The 26,840-nt window shown below is 46.6% G+C and overlaps 1 protein-coding gene across 6 annotated transcripts in view; it reads right to left on the reverse strand.

The window, feature by feature from the left end:
- The window catches only part of FAM234A (family with sequence similarity 234 member A), a 31,186-nt gene that overhangs the window by 3,044 nt on the left and 1,302 nt on the right, over window positions 1-26,840 (reverse strand). For 2 of the 6 annotated variants that reach the window (XM_089896475.1, XM_089896472.1), the window contains exons 2-6: window positions 8,523-8,570; window positions 7,908-8,205; window positions 1,548-1,667; window positions 1,120-1,311; window positions 205-335 (exon numbers count right to left, since the gene is read on the reverse strand). In XM_089896475.1, coding sequence (XP_089752601.1) covers window positions 205-335; window positions 1,120-1,311; window positions 1,548-1,667; window positions 7,908-8,172 — 708 coding nt within the window. In that variant the 5' untranslated portion in view covers window positions 8,173-8,205; window positions 8,523-8,570. Of the gene's footprint in view, window positions 1-204; window positions 336-1,119; window positions 1,312-1,547; window positions 1,668-7,907; window positions 8,206-8,522; window positions 8,571-9,635; window positions 10,032-23,137; window positions 25,593-26,840 lie in introns of those variants that run through there. The other 4 variants (XM_089896471.1, XM_089896470.1, XM_022594303.3 and 1 more) reach the window with 4 other exon arrangements.

A 26,840-nucleotide genomic window follows, 5' to 3' on the forward strand; every position in this document is an offset into this window, starting at 1 on the left:
GCAGGCCCACCCGCTGGGTCGAACCTATAGTGTCTGATGACGGGAGACGTGGGGCCGCCCGCACCATCCTCAGAGCTGTGCCCATGGCACCAGTGGGAAGCACACTCTCTGCCACTCTTGGGGGGCCCAGAAGTGCCCGCTGGGTCTGCAGGCACCCGAGCTCGGGGCAGCGGGGGAGGCCAGTGGCTGGAACGAGAGCTGTACCTGGTTCTCCTCCTGGGTGATGACCAGCAGGTCTGGGACCCCGTCAGCATCGATGTCGGGCACCTGGAGCAGAGGGCTCAGGACGGACACGTTCCCCCCGAAGCTGCTGGGATGGCTCCACAGGGTCTCCCCTAAAACCAAGCACAGGGCCCGTGTGCTGCCATGGAAAAAGCCATGTGTGTGTAGCCGCCTGGTGCCCATAGGCACGTGTCAGCAGCATCACTTTGGGGCAGCACAGCCCCCTCCTTTCTTCTCATCCTGTTTCCAGTGTTTGGCTGACGCAGATCCTCCCCCTCAGATGGGCAGGGCCTGGCCTCCCTGCCGCCCACTGGGGTCACACATGCAGCCTCTGCCCCGTGCACAGGACGAGAATGAAAGTGCAGCCTTGTGGACGGACCCGGGGACTGAGGTCCTGACCTGACAGCATGTGACCCGAGTACAATCTGCCCACGCCCGTGTTTAGTCAGACTCTTCTCTTCTCAAAATATTTCCAGCTTGCTCTTTATTCTCCTCCCTACTCTTAAAACCACAACTTACAAAGGAAGTGCTGCTACCCCCAAACCTAGCATCAAGGCACAGAATTCCTTAGGGCTTTGGAAAAGGACCAGGGCCTGTTGCCTTAAGGCAGGTCTCGGGGCTCGAGCTAGCCAGGCCCACACACCCCATCCCCGGGGCCTGCCCAATGAGCGGGCATCAGCAATGCCCCCACTCCCTCCAGGTGCCATGCTGCAGGCACAGGTGGGACTTAGGAAGGGACGACAGTGAAGTGTGACTCCTCATGGGGCGTCCCCCTCCCACCCGTGCCTTCCTTCCTATCCAGCTACACCGCCCACAAGAGCCCGGGCTGACCCTCCTCAGAGCATCCTGGCATCGGACCCGTGTGCGGAGGCCTGGGGGACACGGGAAGCAGCCTACCTGTGACCGAGTCGACCGCAATGAAAGGGCCAGGTCTGCCAAGGATGATGCAGGCAGAAGACGCCCCGCTGCCCCCCGGCTGGGGGACACCGCACTCCACGAGGGCCCTGTTCTGGGCCACGGGCCTCTCCCAGAGGACGGTGCCGTTGGCCCCCGACACAGCAGTCACGAAGGTGCAGGGGGAGGAAAAGCCTGGAGGGAGAGACCCAGGTCTGCAGGGCTGAGTGTGCCGGCCTCGTGCTGTGGCCCTGCCCTGGGCTCTGTCCCTGGATCCCTGGTGTTGACCCCATGGGGTCAGCAGCCCAGTGAGGAAGATGAGTGACATGAAAGTTCCCAGAAACTCCACCAACTGCTTCCCCCAAAACCGAGAGGGCGAGGGGATTCCTCCTCCTGCAGGGAGCTCATTTTTTGGGTAAAAACAAAATTACCTTCATCAGCACAGGAGAGGCTGAAATTGCTTCTGCTGCTGTTGGTGTTTTTATAAAGAAAGAGAACATCCTGGATCCTGTCCTTGTTCACGTCTTCTGTGGCCAGAAAGTCATAGGCAACTGAAAAGGAAACCACCGGCTACTTTCCCAGGCCAGGCCTGACGCGCCCCACTCTGGGCGCCGTGGGGCTGAGTGCCAGGTGCAGCTGCCCGCGGAGCAACCACAGGGAAGCGCTGCTTCCTCGTGGGCTGGCAGCCCCATACCCCTTCAGAGCAGCAGCAATTCTTCATCACTTGGGTGTCAGTTGTTAAGGACACCTGGGCATCACAAATGGACGTTCTGCATACCTTCTGCTCAGGGCCAAGTCCCTCCCCAATCAGACTGGGGTCTGGAGTCCACATGTCCACACTCACAGGGGCTACCTCTTCCTTCACTCAAGGACTCAAATGATAAACTACATGCTTTAAAATCAAACACCAAAGGAACAAAATGAGGCCCTTACCTCACTCCATATACAAAAATGAATTCAAAATGGATCAAGGACCTAAACTTAACAACTGTAAAACTCTTAGAAGAAAACATAGGGGTTGGTTTTGGCAATGATTTCTTGGATATGACACCAAAAACACAGGCAGGAAAAGAAAAAAATAAGTAAATTGTACTTCATCAAAGGACACCATCGAGGGAGTGAAAAGACAGACCACAGAAGGGGAGAAAATATTTGCAAACCATACCTCTGATAAAGGATTAATATCCAGAATATACAAAGAACTCCTACAACCCAACAACAAAAACAAACAACCCAATTCAAAAATGGGCAAAAGACTTGAATAGATGTTTCTCCTAAGAAGATATACAAATAGTCCATAAACACATGAAAAGATGCACAACATCACTAGTAATAAGGGAAATGCAGATCAAAACCATGAGGGGACCTCCCTGGTGGCGCAGTGGTTAAGAATCCACATGCCAATGCAGGGGACACGAGTTCAATCCCTGGTCCGGGAAGATCCCACGTGCCTCGGAGCAACTAAGCCTGTGTGCCACAACTGCTGAGCCCGCGAGCCACAACTACTGAGCCCGTGTGCCCTACAGCCTGTGCGCCACAAGTACTGAGCCCACGTGATGCAACTACCGAAGCCCAAATGCTCTGGGGCCCGCGTGCCGCAACTACTGAGCCCATGTGCTGCAACTACTGAAGCCCGCGCCCCTAGAACCGGTGCTCTACAACAAGAGAAGCCACCGCAATGAGAAGCCCACGCACCGCAACGAAAAGCAGCCACCACTCACAGCAACCAGAGAAAACCAGTGCACAGCAACGAAGACCCAACGCAGCCAAAAATAAAAATAAAATTATGAAAGCAGGGACTCAGACAGTTACTTGTACGTGAATGTTCAAAGAAGCATTATTTACAACAGCCAAAAGGTGAAAATAACCCAAGTGTCCATGGATAGAAGAATGGATAAACAAAATGTGATCCATCCATACAATGGAGTATTATTCACCCATAAAAAGAAATGAAGTTCTGCAACACGCTACAACATGGATGAACCTCGAGGACATTATGCTCAGTGAAATTAGCCAGTCACAAAAAAACAGACAATTCCAGTTATATGAGGTACTTAGAACAGGCATATTCTAGAGACTAAAGTGGAACAGAGGTTACCAGAGGGTGGACAGGAGGGCAGGATGGGAGCTGCTGTGTGTTGGGCACAGAATATCTGTTTGAGATGATAAAGGTTTTGAAAAGAGTGATGGTCAATGCAGCATTGTGAATGTTTGAATGCCACTTATTTGTTCACTTTAAAATGGCGATTTTTGGGTGATGTGTATTTTACTATAATTAAAAATAAAACTGAATACCAGACACAAGACTTCCAGAATCATGGAGTGAAGAGCTTGGCAAACAAATCCTCTCCTCCAAAAATAACAGTAAAATGAGGCAAAGTTGTCAAAAGCACCCATTTCAGGACACTGGAACCAGACTGAAGGCACACCTTAAATCGAGAAGCACTGATTTAAGAAACACTATTGAGCCATGGGTTGGAACAGAGGACATCTGGGGCCTTTCACCTTGGGCTGCTCCCATGCTCACCCTCCATCAGCCAGGTACCACACTGGGTGAGATTAGAAAGCAGCAGCTTCCTGCCAGCGGGGCTGAAAACAGGAGTGATCTCCGGGGCAGACCAAGGGGAGGCCAACTTTGGAGCCAGCTCCAGGGTGAGATACACATAGGGAGATGGGCCAGAAAGTGAGACACCCTAGTTGGTTCTGATAAGACCCCACATATTCTGGGCAGTCTGAAGGCTTCACCCACCATCAGGAGAGACGAGAGAGGGCCCTTGCTTTCTCCACGTCTATGAGGACAAAGTCATCACCAGAAAAGAAAGCTGTGTTTGGGAATTCACTGAAGGCCCAGAGGTTAGAACTCCATGCTTCTACTGCAGGGGGCATGGGTTCGATCCCTGGTCAGGGAACTAAGATCCCACAAGCCGTGTGGCATGGCCAAAAAAATAAAATAAAATGGGGCTAATAATCTAAAAAAAGAAAGAAGGAAAGAAGGAAAGAAAGAAAGGGAAGAAAGGGAGGGAGGGAAAGCTATGTTCAATATCCCTCACTAATACAGACACAAACTAGCAAACTGGACCCAGCAACCTGAAGAAGTGATGGTACAACATGATCTAGTGGGTTATACCTCAGGAACGCAAGGTTGATTTAACATCTGAAAATCAAGGTGATATGCCAGGTTCACAGAATAAAGGACAAAAACCACACAGTTGTCTGACAGAGAAAAAGCATTTGACAAAACCCAACACCTTTTCATTATAAAAACCCAAACAGATAAAGGGCATCTACAAAAAGCCTACAGCTATTAGCACACCTACTGCTGAAACATGTAATGTTTTATTCCCAAGATTGGGAAGAAGATACCTGCTCTCACCTCATCTGTTCGACATTGTACTGGAGATTCGAGCAATGAAATCAGGCAAGAAAAAGAAATAAAAGGGAAGGAAGAAGTAAAACCATCTCTCTCTTGTTTTTTTTGCATATTGCGTGATTCTGTAGGTAGGAAATTCTAAATACACACATACACCCCTACTAGTCTAGTTAATGAGTTCAAGGCCACAATTTAAAAGGTCCATATAATAACCAGCAGTGTTTCTATAAACTACCAAAGGGAACTTGAAAATTAAATTCACACAACAATTCCTATCACAAGAGCATCAAAGAGAACATTCAGTGGTGGGGGAGGGGTGGACTGGGAGTTTGCGGTTAGCAGACACAAACTATTATGTATAGGATGGATAAACAACAAGGTCCTACTGCATAGTACAGGGAACTATATTCAATATCCTGGGATAAACCATAATGGAAAGAATATGAAAAAGAATATATATATGTACAACTGACTCATTTTGCTGCAAAGCAGAAATTAACACAACACTGTAAATCAACTATACTTCAATAAAATTAAAAAGTATGCTTAGATAAAAGTACTCATAAAAAAAAACCAGAACATTTTGGAATAAATTTAACAAAAGAAGTGCAGGGCTTGCCCACTGAACACTGTAAAACACTGTAAAACCCCCTATACGGGGACTGCAAGGTTGGATACTGTTATGATGCAACTCTACCCAAACTAATTTATAGATTCTACACAATTTCTGTTAAAACCCAAGAAGCCTTTTTTACAGAAATTGACAAGCTGCTCCTAAAATTTTATAAAAATGCCAAGGACCCAAAGAGCCAAAACAATGTTGAGGAGAAATAAAGGAATAGAGTTGGAAGACTTCCGTCTGTGGAGCTGTGGAAATCAAGACGATGCGGCACTGGTGTAAGGACGCAGAAGGACAGAACACAACTGATGGTTGAATGCGTTTCAGCAAAGGCGCCAGGCCACTCAGTGGGGGAAGGACCACGTTCCTGACACTGTCGACATGCACGCCTCCCACCCCCAGACTCACGGGAGCTCTGCAGCATCAGTGCCGAGAGCAGGGAGGTGCCCTTGTGCCTCTGAGACGGTCCTGCTGGGAGGAAGGCATGTGTGACCATTTCTAGAAATCCTGCCACTTGCCTCCACCAAACACTCTACACAAAAAACAACCTCGAAATGGATCACAGACCTAAACGGCAGAGTGAGAACTCTAAAGCTTCTCAAAGAAAAAACAGGAGAAAATCTTCATGACCTTACATTAGGCAAAGAGTTCTTAGACACCAAAAACACAACCCATGCTAAAAAAAATGGTACGTTTGACTTCATCAAAATTTGAAACTTTTGTGCTTCAGCAGACAGACACACTATAGAAAATAAAAAGACAAGCCCCAGATGGGTCACAAATATTCACAAATCACATATGTGATTAAAGACTTGTACCTGGAATATATAAAGAACTTAAAAATTTTTTATTGACATACAGTTGATTTACAATGTTGTGTTAAAAGAACTTTTATAACTCAATAATAAAACAATTATATTTTTAAGTGAGCGGAAGATGTGAATAGACAATTACCAAAGATGATGTAAGAATGGCTAATAACCCATGTGAACATCATTAGTCACCAGGGAAACGCAGACTATAAACGCAATTAGGTACCGCTTCACACCCACTAGGAAGGCTACACTAAAAAAGACAAGAGATTTCCCTGGTGGTACAGTAGTTAAGAATCCACCTGCCAATGCAGGGGACATGGGTTCAAGCCCTGGTCCGGGAGGATCCCACATGCCGCGGAGCAGCTGGGCCCGTGCACCACAACTACTGAAACCTGCACACCTGGAGCCCGTGCTCTACAACAAGAGAAGCCACCGCAATGAGAAGCCTGTGACTGCGGCGAGGAGTGGCCCTCGCTCACTGCAACTAGAGAAAGCCCTTGCGCAGCAACAAAGACCCAATGCAGCCAAAAACAAACAAACAAATTAATTAATTTAAAAAAAAAAGATAATGACAAGTGTTGGCTAGGATGTGGAGAAGCCAGAATCCTCTCCCACACAGCCAGTGGGGACATGAAACGGTGCAGCTTCTGGGGAAGGCCTGGCAGTGACAGGAGTCAAACACAAACTTACCACGAGGTTCAAGAGTTCTGCTCCTGACAACCTACCCAAGAGAAATAAGACATATGTCCACACAAAGATTTGTACACAAATATTCACAGCAGTGTTACTCATTAACAGTCAAAAACTGAAAACGATGCAAACATTCACCAACTGGTCAATGGATGAATACTCTGGTCTGTCCACACAAAGGAACACACTACCACATGGATGAACTCATGTAAGTGAGAGAGGCCAAAGATGCATCTTACATGATTTCATTTACATGAAACGTCCAGGAACAGCAAGTGTATAGAGATGGGAAGCCCACTGGCAGCTCCAGGGCTGGAGTTGGGGCTGGGGCCTGCGGGCAAGGAATCGTGTAGAGATGATGGATGTGCTAAACACTGGATTGTGGTGACAGCTGCACAGGTGCTCAAGTCGCTTTTTTTTTAAAACAAGTTTATTTTATTATTTTTTTAAATAATAGTTCTTTAATTAATTTATTAATTTATTTATTTTTGGCTGCGTCGGGTCTTAGTTGCGGCATGTGGGCTCTCAGTAGCTGTGGCTCGTGGGCTTAGTTGTCCCGCGGCATGTGGGATCTTAGTTCCCTGATCAGGGATTGAACCCGCGTCCCCTGCATTGTAAGGCAGATTCTTTACCACTGGACCACCAGGGAAGTCCCAGTGCTCCAGTCTTAAACTGACTAAGAATCATCGAATCGTACACTCAAAGCAAGTGAATATTATGATAATAAATTATATCTCAATTAAGCTGCCAAAAATAAACACAAACATGTATTACTTTACCCTCTCAAAATTAGGCACCAAATTCTGAACAAAATTGACCGTCAGTGGGGCTTAAACAAGAAATTCCCCTTATTCCACCAGAGAGGGCTTCAAGTCTGTGCAAAGCAACAGTGTCCGCTGATACGGGCACAACTCCCAACAGGCAGGGAAGTGCCCAGAGGAAAGCTGACTCAGCAGCTTCCATAAGGCCAAGATTTTACGAGAGAGAAATCAAGTGTGCTCAACTGTGGTGGGGCGGACTGGAAACTCGGCTGGAGCACATCAGGGAGACCCAGCCACAAATCTGCTGTCTGGTTTTCACATTTAGAACAGTCTTCGCTACATCTATTCTGCCAGTTGCTCTGTTTTACTAATGTTTTTTTAATTCAGAAAAGTAACCAAATGGGCCACTTTCCTTTCCTGACCCCCCTCCCGTCCTTCCTGAGGACACTCCTGTTTCCGTGAGAGGCGGCCCCCGGCCCCCAGACTCCAGGGGACCCGGGGATACTCGGCGCCCCTGCCCCACAAGCCGCCCGCACCTGCTGCCTTGTAATCGATCCTCCACACCCCCTGTGACGCCGGCCGGTCTGGACATGGGATGATGAAGGAAACCACGAACACCACGAAAAGGCAGACAAACAGCGAAAGAAAAAAGGCCACCGTCCGGCACCGGGAGAGGCGCGACTGCGGGGGCGGCTTCACGCTGGTTTCCTTTCCCGCTGGGTTTCCCAGATGTTCCTGCACCTTCCTGTTCTCTTTCTTCAGGGGGTGGATCTCGGCTTCTAAGTCCTTGCTGTCCGTCATCGTGTGCACACCCCCAAGCTCACCTCTTGGCCACTGTGGTGGCGACACAGGAGAGGTGGTCAGGAGCCCCAGGGGCGGCTGTGACCGCGGCCCATCTGCCCAAGAAAGGGTATCACAGACTCCACTGGAGAAGGCCTCTAACTCAGAAGGGCAGTGGGCGCACAGAGGCAGCACGCAGGACGGGTTTCCCTCTACGCTCTGCAGCTCCTGCCTGCTGACCCGGGCAGGCCGGCCGGGCTAGACTACAGCAGAGCATGCATTAAACATTAACTATTAACTGAGGCACCTCTGACCGGCCTCCCGACCCGAGTCGGGGTCAGCCCCCCAGGGAGGGGGCTGTACTTACTCACCTGGTGACCCAAGTGAGCTGCGAGGTCTGACCGCACCTGTGTCCTTCCCTGTGAAAGGAAAACAACAGTGTTTACAAGACTCTGAGGGTTAAAGCAGTAGATGCACAGAAGCACTTATAACAGCATCTGACACAGTGAGCACTCACTCAAGCTAATTATTATTGGTAACAAGATAAAGTCACACCAGGGCTGGGGGGGGTGGGGGGCGGATGCGGGACGACCTCCCTCCTTCCTGCCCCTCCTGCTGGCAGCACGGGCGTGTCGGGGAGGAAACCCGGGGCGGCCACCTCGGAAAATAAGACGGAAAACACTTCCGAAGTTGAACCACAGACAGAGTGGGCCTGACAGCTGGAAACCTTCATCACCAAGCTTCGTGCTCTTCATCGTGCGAGAAAGAAACAAACTTCTGCCTGGCGTAAGGCGCGATATTTGTTATTTTGGTCCTTTTTAAACAGCCAAACCAGTGTCCTAACTAACACAAATTATATTGAGAGGGTGCAAGGGATCAAAGGGTCTGAGTGGGTTATAAGCCTCATCTACATGAGAGGGAGGCTGTGCCAGTGGTTAAAACCAGGACAGCGGGAAGGGCTCCCTCTGGGAAGGGGTGGGTTAGGGAGGCAGGAAGAGACAACAGAATGCTGGTTTTCTCTATAAACGTTTTACCTTCTGACTTTAACTGTTTTTCTCTATTATTTAATAAAAATAATTCACTTAAAAGCCTGTGTACACAGCCACTAGAGCAGCTTTGGTAATAAAATGTAAAATGGCAGGGGTGGGTGAGGAGGTAGAGACCCTGGGAAACACAGTCGTGCACAGCGGCGAGGAGGAAGCACGGCAGCCGCTGTGGAAATGGCCTGGTGGTTCCTCAGACGATCAAATACGGGGCAACTGTCCGACCCAGCAGCTCCACTCCTAGGTGTTTTTCCAGGAGACCCGAGAACAGGGACTTACACAAACACCTGTACACAAATGCTCTGAGCTTCATTGTTCTGAATAACCCCACTATCCATCAACAGGTGATGGATAAACAGAATGGGGTCTGCCCACACTGTGGACTATTACACAGCCATGAAAAGGAGTGAAGCTCTGACACAGGCGATAGCATGGACAAACCTCAAAAACATGACGCTTGGTGAGATTATACAGACACAGAAGGTCACGTATTGTACGACTCCATTTATACGAAATGTCCAGAACAGGCAGATCCCTGGAGGCAGAAAGTAGATAAGTGGGTGCCAGGGGCTGGGGGAGGGGGCTCTGGGGAGTGCTAATAGGTGAGCCTTCCTTCTGGGATGGTAACAATGGCTGCAAAACCCAACGCGTGTACTAAATGTCGGTAATGGTAAAGTTCGTGTTGTGTGGACGTTACAATTTAAAAAGAAAACCAAACAAATCTCTGTGCCTCCCCCTAGTGCTGAGACATGAGTTTTAACATCCTGCAGTCAGAAAAGGTGAGCCTGTCAAGGTAATGAGCTGGACACAGGAAATCAAACAAGGACTCATGACCAGGGGCCTCCTTAAGCCCAAGCATCTTACCCGTGGGGCGGGAGGTGGGGGCCCGTCTGGGAGGGATGGGAAAGAGCCGGCAGCAGAGCCTGGATCTACCTGGCGCATCCAGCCTCTGTGGTCCCAGCGAGGGGAGTGTGAAATATTTAACATGCGTAGATTCTTTTAGCAAAGCAAAGAAAACTGAATGAGAGACCAGAATGCTAAAATTACTGATTTTAAAAGCTCTATCTATAAAGTTCTCTTTTGTAAGAACTTTAGGATGTTGGGCCAGAAACTCAAGCTCTCTGAACCACGGCTGTGCAAGCACGAGGGCACCTGCTCAAAATGACAACCACTCACATCCCACTTACAACCCTGTTTCCCAGACCTCATTTGCGGCTGGCACACCTGGAGACCAGGTCTGCACAGGGAATCCACTTTCACAAACGCAGGCGCATGTGGGGATTGCAAAGCGCTGGTGAAATGCAACCAGGCAGTCTGTGAACGCAGTGGGGTGAGCACAGAGCTCCCTCCCGAGCCATGATCCTCACCTTGGGCACATTCACCACCCGATCAAATCAGCCTGTCTGGGTGGGGCCGGGCAGAAGGCGACTCCCAGGTCCAGCCACCTGGGAAAAAGCGCTGGCCCAAGAGTCTGCCCTTTTGCTGTGGTCACCCCACTCTCACCATCACATGGCTAGATTCTTCCTGCCTCCTGCCCTCCCATGGAGACACCACCTCCCCATTGCCAGCCTGGAGGAAAGCAAATAAAAGGGAGGAAGAGCACCTTCCTTCCATCCAGCTGCCTGGGGGTTCTTGTCTTTGGAGTTCTCGGCAAGCTTAGTAAAGTAAACCCCAATGCCGATGACCCCGAGCCAGTAAGTTAAACCACTCCTTTTCCTAGTCAGTCTTTCACTCCCTAAGCTAAGAAACAAGGACAGTGCAAAACAGTTACTGATGTAGTTTGGGTTTTTTTAAGTCAGCAATAAATTTACGTGATACAACGTGTGAAAGATATAAAAGCATAACTGCCCTTCCTCTTGTAGCCCCCAGGCTCAAGAGAAGCGTGGTACTAGTTTCTTACGGCTCCCTCCAGAAATATTCTGTGCACTGAAAACCATAAAGTGTGTTTTAAAATGTGAGTAGAATAATCGAGTTATAAACCTGACCTCTGAAAATTAAAGGAAATATGAGCCCAAACTATTCTCTAGTCCCTGCTACACAGGTTTCCTTGTTAAGTCAGACCAATGGTGCATCATGGAGGGAACATAAGGAATGCTGTTGGTCCCCCAGTGAGGGCGGAGAGAACCCCCTCCCCACGCTACCACCCATCTGGATGTAGAAGCAGAAAGGGAAACTCTCTCCAAACGGTCCTTAGCAACACAGCTGGGGAGTCAGGTCAGCACCTACGGTCTGGCCAAGCCCGCATGCAGGGGAGGACAAAATAAGACCCATCACAGACCTGATGGAGGACGGACAGAGGCTTCAGGAGGCCAGCCCCCTCTGCAGGGGCCAAGGCAGCCCTGCGAGACCAGCACCCCGTGGGCTGACCTGGTCCAGGGCCATGTTGCGATAAACATCCCTGCAGGAACCACCTTTTTAACCAGCAGACGTTGGCTTCTAAAACTGTGAATGAGCCACTAAGACATCTGTTGAGGTCATAAACTGATCTGAGATCAAAAAGAATTTGTGAGAAACTCGTTTAAAATCGCCAATAAGGGGACTTCCCTGGTGGTGCAGCAGTTAAGAATCCGCCTGCCAATGCAGGGGACACAGGTTTGAGCCCTGGTCTAGGAGGATACCACATGTCATGGAGCAAGTAAGCCTGTGTGTCACGACTACTGAGGCTGTGTTCTAGAGCCCACGAGCCGCAACTACTGAGCCCGTGTGCCACGACTACTGAAGCCCATGCGCCTAGAGCCTGTGCTCCACAACAAGAGAAGCCACCGCAATGAGAAGCCGGCACACTGCAACGAAGAATAGCCCCAGCTCGCCGCAACTAGAGAAAGCCTGCGCGCAGCAACCAAAATCCAATGCAGCCATAAATAAATTTACAAAACTAATAAAATAAAATCGCCAATGGGATCCCCACCTCAATCTTAGCTTAGTATTTATTTGTAGCTTGAATCATTTAATTCTCATGAGCATATCAGTTTGAGAATGTTTTTCTAAGTTTTATACCCTATAAGTGAAGACCTAAAAAATTACTCATTATATAAAATGAAACAGCCAATGTGCAAGATTCATTTTCACTTACCTAATAAATCACTTTCAACAAATACATTAATATTTTCTTAAGGAATAATGACTTCCAGTCTTCAAAAACTAAAAATCAAATGTTCTGTGCCAGGAATGGTAAGTGTGCCTTTCTAAGATCATTTTTGTGTGTCATTATTTTTATTCTGGAAGTTTTAACTAATCAAAGTGGTGGTTCAAAATAAAATTTGGAAAATTTAGGAGCGTATTGATTCTGTTCCTGTAACAGAATTTCATGGGAGGACTTCCCTGGTGGTCCAGTGGGTAAGACTCCATGCTCCCAATGCAGGGGGCCTGGGTTCGATCCCTGGTTGGGGAAGTTCCACACGCCATGTGGTGCAGCCAGAAAAATAAATAAATAAAATAAATAATAATGATGTCTCTTGGCCAGTTTGACTTTAAAATATATATATATTTATCTATTTATTTATTTATTTGGCTGCGCAGGCTCTTCATTGCAGCATGCAGGATCTTTAGTTGTGGCTTGCGGGAATCTTTTAATTGCGGCATGCAGGATCTAGTTCCCTGACCAAGGATTGAACCCGCGCCCCCTGCATTGGGAGCACGGAGTCTTAACCACTGGACCACCAAGGAAGTCCCCATTTTGACTTTTTAACACATGGCATCTTTACTAAGTGAACTGGAAGGTCTGTCGTTGGCAGAACTCATGCAGTAACTTGTGATGATAAGTCATTTGACCCATGATAAACACTGCAAATAGCACACATTACAGCCACTGTGGAAAACAGTGTGGAGGTTCCTCAGAAGACTAAAATAGAATTACCATATGATCCAGCAACCCCACTCCTGGGTATATACCCAGACAAAACTATAATTCAAAAAGATACAGGGAATGGGGCTTCCCTGGTGGCACAGTGGTTAAGAATCCACCTGTCAATGCAGGGGACACGGGTTCGAGTCCTGGTCCGGGAAGATCCCACATGCCGTGGAACAACTAAGCCCGTATGCCACAACGACTGAGCCTGCGCTCTACAGCCCGCGAACCACAACTACTGAGCCCATAGGCCACAATACTGAAGCCCGTGCGCCTAGAGCCCAGGCTCTGCAACAAGAGAAGCCACCGCAATGAGAAGCCTGCACACCACAACGAAGAGTAGCCCCCACTTGCTGCAACTAGACAAGGCCCACGTGCAGCAACGAAGACCCAACGCAGCCAAAAATAAAATAAATAAAATAAATTTATTAAAGAAAAAAAAGATACAGGGAATTCCCTGATGGTCCAGTGGTTAGGACTCAACGCTTTCACTGCGGTGGCCTGGGTTCAATCCCTGGTTGGGGAACTAAGATCCTGCCAGCTGTGCGGTGAGGCCAAAAAAAAAAAAAAGATACATGCACCCCAATGTTCACAGCAATGCTATTTACAATAGCCAAGACATGGAAACAACCTAAATGTCCATTGACAGATGAATGGATAAAGAAAATGCAGTACATATATATACTAGAATACCACTCGGCCATAAAAAAGAATGAAATGATGCCATATGCAGCAACATGGATTCAACTACAGATTATCATACTAAGTGAAGTCAGAAAGAGCAAGACAAATACCATATGATATCACTTATATGTGGAATCTAAAATATGACGCAAATGAACCTATCTATGAAACAGAAACAGAATCACAGAGGAAGACTGGTGATTATCAAGGGGGAGGGGGTTGGAGGAGGGATGGATTGGGAGTTTGGGGTCAGCACATGTAAGCTTTTATATATAGACTGGATAAACAACAAAGTCTCACTGTATAGCACACAGAACTATAGTCAATATCTTATAATAAACCATAATGGAAAATAATATTAAAAAAGGCATATATATATGTATAACTGAATCACTTTGCTGTACAGCAGAAATTAACACATTATAAATCAACTATACTTCAATTTTTAAAAATAGTGTATGTTAGCTATAAAATCATAAAGAGAACATCTTGTCAAGCTCCAGAATCTACACACACTTTTAGGCCATGAGAGTTCAGAGTTTTATTCATAACTTTGTAAAATGCTATTTATGTATAAAACAAAGCAGGAAAACATATTGAGAGGGGTTACGTTTACAGAATACTTCTTCAAGGTATTACTTTTCTTAAACGTACATGCCTACTTAAGTAATATTTAAGGAAGTCAAGCAAAGTAATAGTACAATTCCACTGTTGTGTACGTTGTCAGTGACAAAAATAAAAATGCTTTGGTGGTTAAAAAAGAGAAAGAGAGAGAGAGATTAGCACCAAAATAAAAGAACCCTAAATGCATGTACGTAAGGGTACAGGATGGCGAGAAAGAGCAGATTTTGAAGCTGGGTTTGGTAGTGAGCTCTGCCTCTGGATTGTGGCTTTCCTCAGTTTCTTTTTCCTATTAGGTTGTTGGGAAGGTTTGGGTAGTGCATGTAGAGCTGGGGGCTCAGTGTGCGGCGGGGGCGCAGGGGGGCGACTCCCTCCATTGTTGTCACCACCCTCTCCCTGTGCTGCTCCTTCTCTTCTCCAGACACAGAGACCTCAGGCATCTCACCACCGCCCTCTTTTCCTGTTAAACGAAGTGTTTCAAGCCTGGAGCTGCCCAAGGAGTTGAGGGGCTATATTTGAGATCCTGAGAACCTGAACTTCACTAAGGAACACAGTCTCTTTGCACTGAAGGGTCCCAAGTCCTCCAGTGAAGTCCCATGACCTCCCACCCCTCCGTAAGGGGGCTTCACAAAGCCTGGGTCCTACACCACTGGCAGCACACAAGACAATTTAGGTGGTGCCGGGTGAACAGTTTTATTTCTAGTTATCTCTGTATTTTTTCACGGATGTCTTTCCGTTTATGGTGACAGTGGTCTTAGACTTCCGGTAACTGATAAAGGTTCCTTCCTTAACTGTTTATTTTGAAGTTACTGCTTTATAGGAAGTTGCGAAGATCATACCAAGAAGCCCCGTCTCAGCCTTCCCCAGCGGTTACAGCACAACTGCAGAACCGTATCAAAACCAGGAGAGCGACGTCGTAGTTCTATGCCATGGCGTTCCCTGTGTAGATTCATGTATATCAAGATACAGAACTATATTCCATCACCACAAAGAGCCACACCCACCATCCCTCTCCCCTGGCAACCACCAACCTGTTCTTCATTTCTAAAATTTTGTCATTTGGGGAATGTTATGGAAATGCAATAACATAGTATGTGAACTTTGAAATTGGCTTTTTTCACTCAACACAATGCCCTTGAGGTCCCTCTGTGTTGCTGCTGTATGAATACAGTTGATTCCTTGTATTGCTGAGTAGTCGTCCCTCAGTATTCACAGACGCTCAAGTCCCTTACATCAAATGGGATGCACATAACCCTACACACACACCCCTCGCCATACACCTTAAATCATCTCTAGATAACCTATAATACCCAGTACACTGTAAATGCTATGTAAACAGTTGCCAGTGTGCACTGAACTCAAGTTTCACTTTTTGGAACTTTCTGGATTTTTCCGCCTGGAATACTTCCGATCTGCAGCTGGTTGAATTCACGGATGGGGAACAGGGGATACAGACAGCCAACTCAGTTTTTAAAGAAATGGCAGCTTTGTAGTTTGTTGCTCACATATGTAGGATTGCTGTATTTTCTGTGTGGCTCAGCCTTTTTATCATTGCACAATGCCCCCCCCGTCCCCAAGTAATTCTCGCTCTAAAGTCTATCTGACATTAATAGCTCTTCTTATCGTCTCTTAATGTTTGCATGGTATATCTTTTTCCATCCTTTTATTTTCAATCTACCTATATCATATATTTGAAGTAGGTTTTTTTTAGACAGCACAGGGATCTTTTTTTTTTTTCTTTTGGCAGTGCCACACGGCTTGCAGGATCTTAGTTCCCTGACCAGGGATCGAACCTGGGCCACGGCACTGAAAGCACTGAGTCCTAACCACTGGACTGACAGGCAAGTCCCTGGATCATGTTTGTTTTTTTTTTTTTTCAAATCCACTCTGCAAATCTGTATTTTCAGACCACTTACTTTTTTTTTTTTTTTTTTTTTTTTTTTTTTTTTTTTTGTGCAGACCACTTACTTTTAAGGAAATTATCCATATATTAGGCCTTTATTCTGCCTTTTGTTGTTTGTTCTCTGTTTTTTGTTTCTCACTTTTGTTCTTCCTGACTTCCTGTGGATTACTTTATGAATAAGGGAAATATTATTTACAATTCTAGTTTTATTTATCTAGGTGCTTTAGCGTGTTTCACTGAAGATTTTTAGTGGTTGATCTGGACATTATTAGACACACCTAACTTAACACAGTCTCCTGCTGTCAGCATTTTCCTAGTTCAAGTGAAGTGTAGAGACCTCACGTCCCTGCTTTAAGCCTTTGCCAGTCTGTGTATAATAGAATTGTGTTAAATATCTCCTTTACATACATCTACACATCAGTGTTATATTTTTGCTTCATTCATGAAACATAATTTAGAAGACTCAAGAGAATGAAAGTCTATTATATTTACTCATATTTTTGCTTTTTCTGTTCTTTCTTTCTTCCCAATGTTCCAAGAATGCTTCTCTTAACATTTCCTTTACCTTTCAAGAACCTCCTTCAGTCATTCTCTTAGAGCAGGTTTGCTGGCAACCAATTTATTTTCCTTCACATGATAATGTCTTTATTTCTCCATCATTCCTGATGAATAATTCCCCAGATATAGAATTCAGTGCTTGACATTTGATAGGTTCTTTTCTTTCAGCCCTTGAAAAACATGATGCCACTTCCTTCTGGCCTTCATGGTTTCCAGTGAGAAATCTGCTGTCCTTTGAATTGTTTTTCCCCATAACTAAGATGTCAATCTCTCTTGCTGCTTCCAAATTTTTTTCTTTGTCTTTAGTTTTCAGAAGTTTAATTACAATGTGTCTTGGCATGGGTTTCCTTGGGTTTATCCCGCTGAAGGTTTGCTCAGCTTCCTGAACCTGTAGGTTTACATCTTTTGCCAAGTGGTGGATATGTTCAGCCATTATTTTGGTTTCTGGGGCAGCAGCACAGCTGTGAGAATCCGGGGTGGGAGAGCTACAGCCCAGGCCATGGGGACTCTGGACATGGCTCCCTCCTCCAGCTCTGTGCCCCTGGCCTCTCTGGTGTTTTCTCTTAAAGTGTATTTAACTAGAAAAAGTGAGTTGATTAAAGAAAAGTACTAAATAAAAATAACTGTGTAGTTATGCTGCGAGTATGGCACAATCCTGAGTGGCACATGAATGAGTGGGAACACTGCTTTCTTGGCCTTTTTCCTGTCCCTTCTGGGGACACCTCCACTCCGGAATATGGCCAAGCCCTACACGCTGCACAGTCCTGGTTACTAGGAATTTGCCATATTCTGAACTAAAATCTGCTATCCTGTAACCGTCCCCTGATCCAGATTCTGTGCTTTGGAATAATATCTAATCCCTTTACCTACATGTAAACCCTTCAAGTGTCCAAAGAGCATAAATTAAAAAACTGTGTTTGGGAGGTTGTCACCTGCTACCCCCACAGCTGTGGCCCCCATGACGGGTTGCAGACCCTCCGGTGTCCCTGAAAAGCCTAATCCTAACACTTCCCTGTGTCTAAGTCCACCTAAAACATCCTTCCCTTTCAAACCCTACCCACCCCTCAAGGCCCATGGAAAATGCCATCTCATTTATGAAGCCTTTTCTGGTTCTTCTAACCAAATGTGACCCAAAGCCAGTCTGGCTTTTTTTTTCTTGGCAGTGGGGATACTTGTTTAAAAGGGAGGTCACAATTTAGGAATGATTCCCTATCTAATCTAAGTCACCACAGGTGGCAGTGTAGTCTAGAGCAGGGGCTGGGACTGGAGACCCCCTCCCATCCGAGGCACCCGGGCAGAGACCCCCTCCCATCCGAGGCACCCGGGCATCTACCCAACCTCTCTACACCAGTCAAGGTTCCTGTTTGCCAAAAACACTTTAGCTATTGTAGGCAGAAAGAGAATTTGTTGGAAAGAGATTAGACAGTGTCCAGAATGGATGGGGAGACCAGAGAGTCAAACTCAGAAAACGGGTGGACGCCAGGGATGCAAGGTGGCTGAGGCTAAGTCGGGCCCATGGCCGTGGGGGCAGTCTGGTTCAGACACAGCCGCTGGCACCAGGCCCTGCCGCCCCCAGGCTCTCTCAGGGGGACCCTCCGAGGACAGGCTGGGCAACCCAGCCCCCTCGGCTGGGACCCTTTCTCTCCACTACACGCTCTCACCAGCTCCCTGGAGAAGTCTGGAGACAACACCAAGCACAAACTGGCCCCAAAGAAACACAGCTCTCAAACGTAGAGAAGCAGTGGGGAAACGTCACACCTGGGCTTTCCCAGTCCTGCGGGTTGAGCCACGCAGACCCCAGGCCTCAGGACAGTGCACTGTGAGCAACACCAATGGCCACAGCCCTCACCTCGGGCAAAGCCTGACCTCACAGCGTTATTTTTATACTGGGGTCAGTAATAAAAAATTACAAAAAGTGAAATACTGAATTCTGCTTTGTAACGTCTTTGAATATTTGACGGGCTTCATGCAGAAGAGTGACAGCAAGACGAGGGCCAAAGGGCAGAAGCCACAGCAGCCATTTCAGCTCCTGCGAGGCAAAAATGCCCTCCAGACAGAGGGTCCCAGCGCAAGGACGGCTCGGGACGCTCCAGCTCTGGTGTTTTCCGACTGGAGGTTGAAGCAGAACTGGTCCTAAGCGCTGCTTCCCGTCATCCCTCTAAGAGCAAGGACTTCACTCACTGTTCCCGCAGAAATCACTGGCTCACTTGCATTACTCTGAATAATTTCTTTTTTTTTCCTTTTAATCATTAACAGAGTTCCAAGTTAAAGATACTTCATAACAGATAGGTGAAAGATACTGTGATCCTTCTCCAGGGAAGGTTTCTATTCTTCAGGAGAGAAAGCTGGGTAGGGAGGGCATACCCAGCATAACCAACTCAAGTAACAAAACTTTATTCACCTAAAAACAAACTGAGTTGGACAGAGGGAGAGATGATAACCTCTCTATTTGACACCTCGAGAATCCTCCCCCTCAGCCGGGTCCCTAAGGGCAGGCGGTGGGACCGCAGTGCCGGGTGGGGAGGGGCAGTGAGGATGGGCCCGTGTCAGGTGGGTCGGTCCACGTGCCAACTGTGCTGCTGGCTGCACAAACATCCACATGTGATAGACTCTCATATCATCAGACACACAGACAAGGGAGCCCATGTGAGAACTGGCGAAACAGGAATGGGGCAGGTCTGTGGCGCAGTGATCAGCACTGTGCCAACATCTAGCTCCCACCTCTGATAATGCGCTAGCCCCAGGGACGTCACCACCAGGCCCAGGGGAAAGCACTTCAAGCTTTTTGTAATATCTTGTGAGTCTATAATTAGTTCCAAATAAACAGTTTAAAAAAAATAATAAAAACCCTTGAGGGGCTTCCCTGGTGGCACAGTGGTTGAGAATCCGCCTGCCAATGCAGGGGACACGGGTTCGAGCCCTGGTCCGGGAAGATCCCACATGCCGTGGAGCAACTAAGCCTGTGCACCACAACTACTGAGCCTGTGCTCTAGAGCCCACGAGCCACAACTACTGAGCCCATGTGCTCCACAACAAGAGAAGCGACCGCAACGAGAAGCTCGCATACTGCAACAAAGAGTAGCTCCTGCTCACTGCAACTAGAGAAAGCCTGTGCGCAACGAAGACCCAACGCAGTCAAAAATAAATAAATAATAAATAAATTTTAAAAATAATTTAAAAAAACAAACTTTGAGGGCTTCCCTGGTGGCGCAGTGGTTGAAAGACCGCCTGCCGATGCAGGGGACACGGGTTCATGCCCCAGTCCGGGAAGATCCCACATGCCGTGGAGCGGCTGGGCCTGTGAGCCATGGCCGCTGAGCCCGCACGTCTGGAGCCTGTGCTCCGCAATGGGAGAGGCCACAACAGTGAGAGGCCCACGTACCGCAAAAAAAAAAAAAAACCAAACAAACAAACTTTGAGCAAGGGAGGGGGGTCAGAGCTTCCCCAGGGCCTGGCGACACCTCAGAACCGCCTGATCATGAAGCTTCTGCTCCAGAGGTGGGAACTGTTTCTGTTTTGTTCTGCTTGTTCTTGGCAGAACATCAACCACAGTGCAGTTCTATGAGGACATCCAAAAGAACAGCCAACCCCCAACCCGCCACTATTTCAAAATAATTACAGCCTTTCTGCAAACCCCCCACGGCAATCACTTCCCTTCCCACCGTGGGGAAAAGGTCCGTGTGGTTCCTTGCTGCTCGTGTACAGTGACACCCGGGAACATGTACAGTACCACGCAGGTGCCCGAGGTCACGGAGGGCCCGGGAGCAGGACCGCCCGGACAGCAGGGGAGCGCTTGTGGCGACGGTGGGGCCCCAGCGCCGCCAACACTGAGGACACGCCTGATCCTGAGCCCAGGTGTTGTGGCAGAAGGCTCACACCAAAGGCACACAGGCAGCTCAAGGTGCCAACCTGACCCCAGCAGACGCAAAGCGTTATCCCTAAGCCGAATCACTAAGTCTGTGAACTCCAGGCTTTTTTCCTTTTTGTTTCAAATCGAAGCTGCTGTTGTTAAATTCCACATAAAGAAGTAAGAGAAACTTACAAAGTCTTTTGCCTCCAATACAGCAATGAAGCAGCTGCAACCATAACCTAGAATAAAGCGCATCCCTGAAATCAGGTGTGTTTACTAGCTCCTCGTTGGCCAGCACAGAAAAGACCCATAGCCACCGGCCTATGCGCTCTAAGTAACAGGCCCATTGGAAAGACAGGCTTCTGGAAGTCCAACCTGGGCATAAAAACGCATATTTCTGTGTTAGCTAAACTCAATGTGAGAAGTCTGGAGAACAGGGGTCCTGGGGAACATCAGGGCAGCAGATCTTAAGGGAAACACAATGCACATTTGTACACATATACAGAAAATTAAAGGAACACACTTCCCAGGTACTGAAAAGGAATGAAGTTTTCACTTAAAACAAAAGCTGTTAGGACACAACAAATGAAGAAAAGATAATAAAGGGAAAGACTCTGAGGTTAAGAGACTTGTATCTTTACCTCATTTGCATCTAATGTCCTTTTCTGTCATTTCTAACTAGCTCGTGGTCTTAAGGACAGAGATCAGAAATCGGTTTACAGGATTTCCAGACAGTCACTGACTGGGATTTTCTCCTGCCACTTCTGAGCTTCTGAAATGATGACTGTGCAGCGCACTTTTTGACTTAAATGTCAAGTAAAACGAAACAAAAAAGAAATGAAGAAAAATGTGAGAGATGAGAAAGAAAATGTATCAATATGATACATATTAGGGTAAAAGGTATGAGTCTAAGAATAACCTGCTTGAGATAAACATGCCATCCCTGTGTACAGCTTTTCAAAGGGCCACACACCTGCAGGTGTGTCTGCTCAAGGCCAAACCTGCCCTCCTGCCTGGTGGGGAAGGACAGTAAAGCCCAGTAACAATTAACATTTGGAGGGGCAGGAATACGCAGTATTTGCATAAAGGAAATAACTCCTTTTTCTCCAAGAGCTCTTTCTCTGAGAACAGTTTACTGAGACAGAGAGAACAGAAAATTCAAAAATAAAAATGTCTCTAACTTTTTTTGATGGATAAAGAAAGCATAAAGATTCTAACAGGTGAGACACTGAGAATAAATAAGCAATGATGCTGTTAAAAAAAAAAAAAAGATTCTAACAAGGGCAGGAACTTTGCTGGTGTCTCAGTGCATAAGAATCTGCCTGCCAATGCAGGGCACGTGGGTTCAATCCCTGGTCCGGGAAAATCCCACATGCCGCAGAGCAACTAACCCCGTGCGCCACAACTACTGAGCCTGTGCTCTAGAGCCCGCGAGCCACAAATACTGAGTCTGCATGCTGCAACTACTGAAATCCACACACCTAGAGCCCATGCTCCGCAACAAGGGAAGCCACCACACTGAGAAGCCCGCGCACCGCAACAAAGAGTAGTCGCCGCTCACCACAACTAGAGAAAGCCCGCATGTAGCAATGAAGACCCAATGCAGCTAAAAATAAATAAAATTAAATCTTAAAAAAAAAAAAGATTCTAACAAGGGCAGAGGGAAAAGGGAAAATTGCCCCAACAAATAACTGACAATTCTACAGATATTATGAAAGTAGGGGGTTTAACCTTTTTAAACTAAAGTTTAGTAACTTTTTTTTTTGGGGGGGGGAGAAAAGATCACTTCAGGGGACTTTAATAAGAGATGCACCCCCCCCCCAATTTTTAAATTTTCAATTTTACAGAATTCTTTTCGGACAACGAATCAAAGAGATCAGACTTTGAAAATTAAGCACTTCCACTGGAAAGGTAGTTTGCATATTGTAAAAATTGGTTTAAACTAAGTAAAATTTTTGTTCAGTTTAAACTGGATGCCTTAAAATCTTAACTCTGGTTTTAGTTGAGAATTTTGAGAACTTGGTACTACAGTCAGCTCTGTGACAGAATACGGAAGGAGTAGCCCACTTCTATTTGCCCAGACACAGAACACCTTCCTCCACTCACACAGGAACAGCTACTTGTCGTATTACTTGACCTCACTAGGGTGACAATTTCACAAAGTAGACATTATTTTAATCAAAGGTACCTGCAAATTAGAAAACACATAGAGAGAAAATACATTTAAATAGGCAGAGGAGAGGCCTGGAGGAAACAGCAGATGAGCTTTTTAATTTTTTATTATTATTTTTTTAATTTTTATTGGAGTGTAGTTGATTTACAATGTTGTGCAGATGAGCTTTTTAAATGGAGAAAATATGTAAGGAATACTTAGGAAAAGACTCTGATTATAGATTAACTTTCCTATCTAGCTTCACCAGTTAGTAATAGAAACTGAAAGGATTTTGTCACTGGATTAAACCATGAAAAGATCAGCTTACCACTCTTGGACTACGTACTGATATGGTCCAGGGTGACTCTGAAGGTGCAGCTGGGAGTGGAGCAGATTTCTTTCTTTCCACTGGGGAGCTCTCACCCCTAGTTCACACTCAGCAGGGTTACTTTTCTAGAGGACAGAAATTACATTGGACAAAACATACTGCATCTTGTCATGTATCCACTGGGCATGTGTTGTATCTGCAAATCGCCTTTGTCCACTTGGCCTTGCTGTGATTTGACCAGTAAGGGATCCTGGTTTTCTTTTTTTTTTTGTCTGTGCCAGGCGGCTTATGGCATCTTAGTTCCCCACCAGGGACTGAACTTGCACCCTCAGCAGTGTAAGCACAGAGTCCTAACCTCTGCACCACCAGGGAACTCCCAGGGATCCGGATTTTCAAGTCTTCCCTCAGGATGGTCCTCCTGCCAGGAGGCCCTCTCAGTGCTCCGAGCCTTGACTGGACTACCATCAAGCCTACGTGAGCACCGCGGACCAGGAAGGCCACCTTCCACCTGAGAACTCGAACTTTTTCTTTCAAAGCACCCATAATACTCCTCCCACAGCCTCTGACCGAGAGCTATTTTAGGGCAGCAGGACTTCCCTGGTGCTAAACAAACGACAGACACTTCGTAAGTGTCAGTTAAACTAAGTGTCAGTGAAACGGGGGAGAGAGCTTTTGGGAGCCATTCCTTGACAAGAAGGTGAGATAAGGCGCATCAAGTTCTTCATTCAAGAGCTTGTCTGGATGCACAGACCTCATGACCTGTAATCACAAACCGATCTTTTTTTTTTTTTTTTTTCTGGTACGCGGGCCTCTCACTGTTGTGGCCTCTTCTGTTGCGGAGCACAGGCTCCGGAAGCACAGGCTCCACGGCATGTGGGATCCTCCCAGACTGGGGCATGAACCCGCGTCGCCTGCATCGGCAGGCGGACTCTCAACCACTGCGCCACCAGGGAAGCCCCACAAACCGATCTTATAGTGTGAGTGCTCAAATGCTTGTCCCCAAAGCCAGCTGTGACATATACAAACGGTTTAGGAATTTCTTATACATTAGGAGGCCTGTGTCCCGGCCCAGTGGCCCGAGTGTTCTGACAGCACTTCAACCAGAGGCATGTGAGAGACGCCCACAGAACCCAACTGGGCAGACTGGGTTTTCGGCTGAGCAAAGCAGAAGTCAGACAATGACGGCTACAGTGTTCAGCCGTTTACAGCCGAACAACTACTTCTTCTCTTCACCAAACAATAATCTCAAGACAGACAATAGGCCCTTAATCATCTTTCAAATGAGAACAAATTTTAAGGTCATGCATGCTTCCCGGTTAAAGGCAAGTGTTTCACAGGCAGCTCAGTGCTTAGGACCTGAACCTCAGCACACAGTTCCTCTCCACGAGATGCAAAACTTTCAGAGTAATTGAGGGCAGCTCACATACCACCTAAAAGGGAGTTACGGAGAAGTGGCTATCAGAATTTCAGACAAGCAACTGTTACACAGAACAAGTTTTGTAGGTTTGTCTGTAAAATAACATGGAGTAAGCTTTTTTCCTGAGTTCTAAGGAAGATTCAATTTCCTTTGATTCCCCCACAAATCAGTGTTTCTTCTTGTCCTTACATTAAGGACAGCAGAAGCTCTTAAGAAGATAAAGTATAATTCTTACTTGATCACTTTTGATCAACCCTATAAATATGCCTTAACTTCAATTTACTTATTTACCTTTATTTTTTAAAAACCTGTTGTCACATAAATGTTTAAATATTCATGAAAGTAGAGACCACCAGCCCCATTCATCCACGACCCAGCTTCAACAATTACCAACACAGAGCCAACCTTTTCCATCTACAGACCACACTTCTCTCCCATGCCCCACCTCCAATTTCTTAAAAAATTTACTCCAATTTTTAAACAGTTAGAGATATGCCACTTGATCTCTCAATACCTGCTTCCTGGTTATTCATTTAGGAATCAGCATTCTTCTTTTTGGACACTACATCCAGACAACCGAAGCTCCATGAAGGATTTTACAAAGTCAGAGTGGGAACAAAACTCACTAAGTTTGTGGTTTTTCTAAAGACTGATTTTGGGTGAGGTACGTAGTAAATTTTGCAACAACCACAAACCCTGTAGATTCTGACGTATCTCTTCAGTTGAACCCCTCCTTTCAACGGCCGCTACTTTAGATCGTATTTTTATAACTTCTCACCTGGATTTCTGTAGCCCTCTCAAACCTTCCTTGATGCTGCAAGAGACATCTTTCTAATATCTCCTGATCATGTCATTCCCCTGCTTGAAACTCTTGACTGACGCTTCACAACTTTAGAACAAAGCTCAGCCACCTGAGTTTGCCTGCAGGTCTTTCCACCACCTGGCTATCGCCTACCTCTAGTATCATGTCTTCCCAAACCCTATACCCAACGTCTGTTCCCCCGTCACAAGGCTGACCTACCAGTAACTCCTACTGGGCCTTCATAGCCCACTCAAACCAGTCCCCCACCCACCCACCGCCCACCACTGCTCCATACCCACTGAGCCACTGGTGAGACCTACGTACCCCAGATGGTGAAGAACTTCGGAGGGCATCACTCGTTTATTGCCTTTGTCTTCCCAGGACAAAGCATAGTGCACGGCATAAAATAAACATACACATTCACCTGTCTGAATAAATGTCCAATTCTTGCTATGCTCTGCTTGTAAACTTTTCTAACTGATTTGAAATAGATAGCATGTATCAGACATAGGGGTCAATTTGACTACCCGACATCCACTCCTTCTCTCTGTAACAGCACCTGGGCTTTCTTTGGGTAAATCCGCTTTCCCACAAGCTTAGTGTGGTTCTGGTAACTTTGGGGAGGGCTCCTTACCCAGGGCTAGCTAACTAATCAGATTCACATGATTAGGACCCAATTGAATACTAGATCTGGAACTGCAACTGGAATTACAGGAATAGGCACTCTTTTCCCACAGGAGTGGTTTTAAAATATGTTCACAAGCTCTTTGATGTGCCTCCCTTCAAAGGTGAAGTCTTTAGTACCTAGTGATGCCAGCAAACAGAATATGGCAGGAGCAGCAGCAAAATTCCAAAATTAGATCATAAAAACCATGGTGACTTCCACCGTCCTCTCTCTCCTCTCTTATCGCTTGCTCTGAGGGAAGACAACGACATGTGAGGACGTGGGCCCTGTGGCTAGGAAATAAGGATTCCAGCCAACAGCCAGCCAGCAAGGAACTGAGGCCTTGAGTGAGTGGACTGTCTTGAAGTCAGACCCTCCGGTCCCAATCAAGACTTTAAATGACTGCGTCCCCAGCCAATATCTTGGTTGTAACCCCATAGAGTCCTTTGGGACTTCCCTGGCGGTCCAGTGGTTAAGACTCCACGCTCCCAATGCAGGGGACATGGGTTCGATCCCTCGTCGGGGAACTAAGATTTTGCATGTTGCGTGGAGTGGCAAAAAAAAAAAGAATCCCATGGGAATCCTTGAACTATAATCACCTAATTCACTCCTGAATTCCTGACACACAGAAACTGGTAATAAATGTTTGATGTTTTAATCCATTAAAACATCATTGATGTTGATTTGTTACGGAGCAGCAGATAACTAATACAAGCAGGTAGAGCAGAGGCAGGAACCTGAGAAGAAGAAAGGCAACATAGAGAGAAACAGGTCAAAGAGAAAGTGTGTGACAGGATGGTAGTAAGACCCCCACACTCCA

Source organism: Delphinapterus leucas, chromosome 15 (assembly GCF_059928025.1).
Source record: "Delphinapterus leucas isolate spDelLeu-1000000601 "Yukka" chromosome 15, BTC_Dleu_Yukka2, whole genome shotgun sequence".
Taxonomy (NCBI): domain Eukaryota; kingdom Metazoa; phylum Chordata; class Mammalia; order Artiodactyla; family Monodontidae; genus Delphinapterus; species Delphinapterus leucas.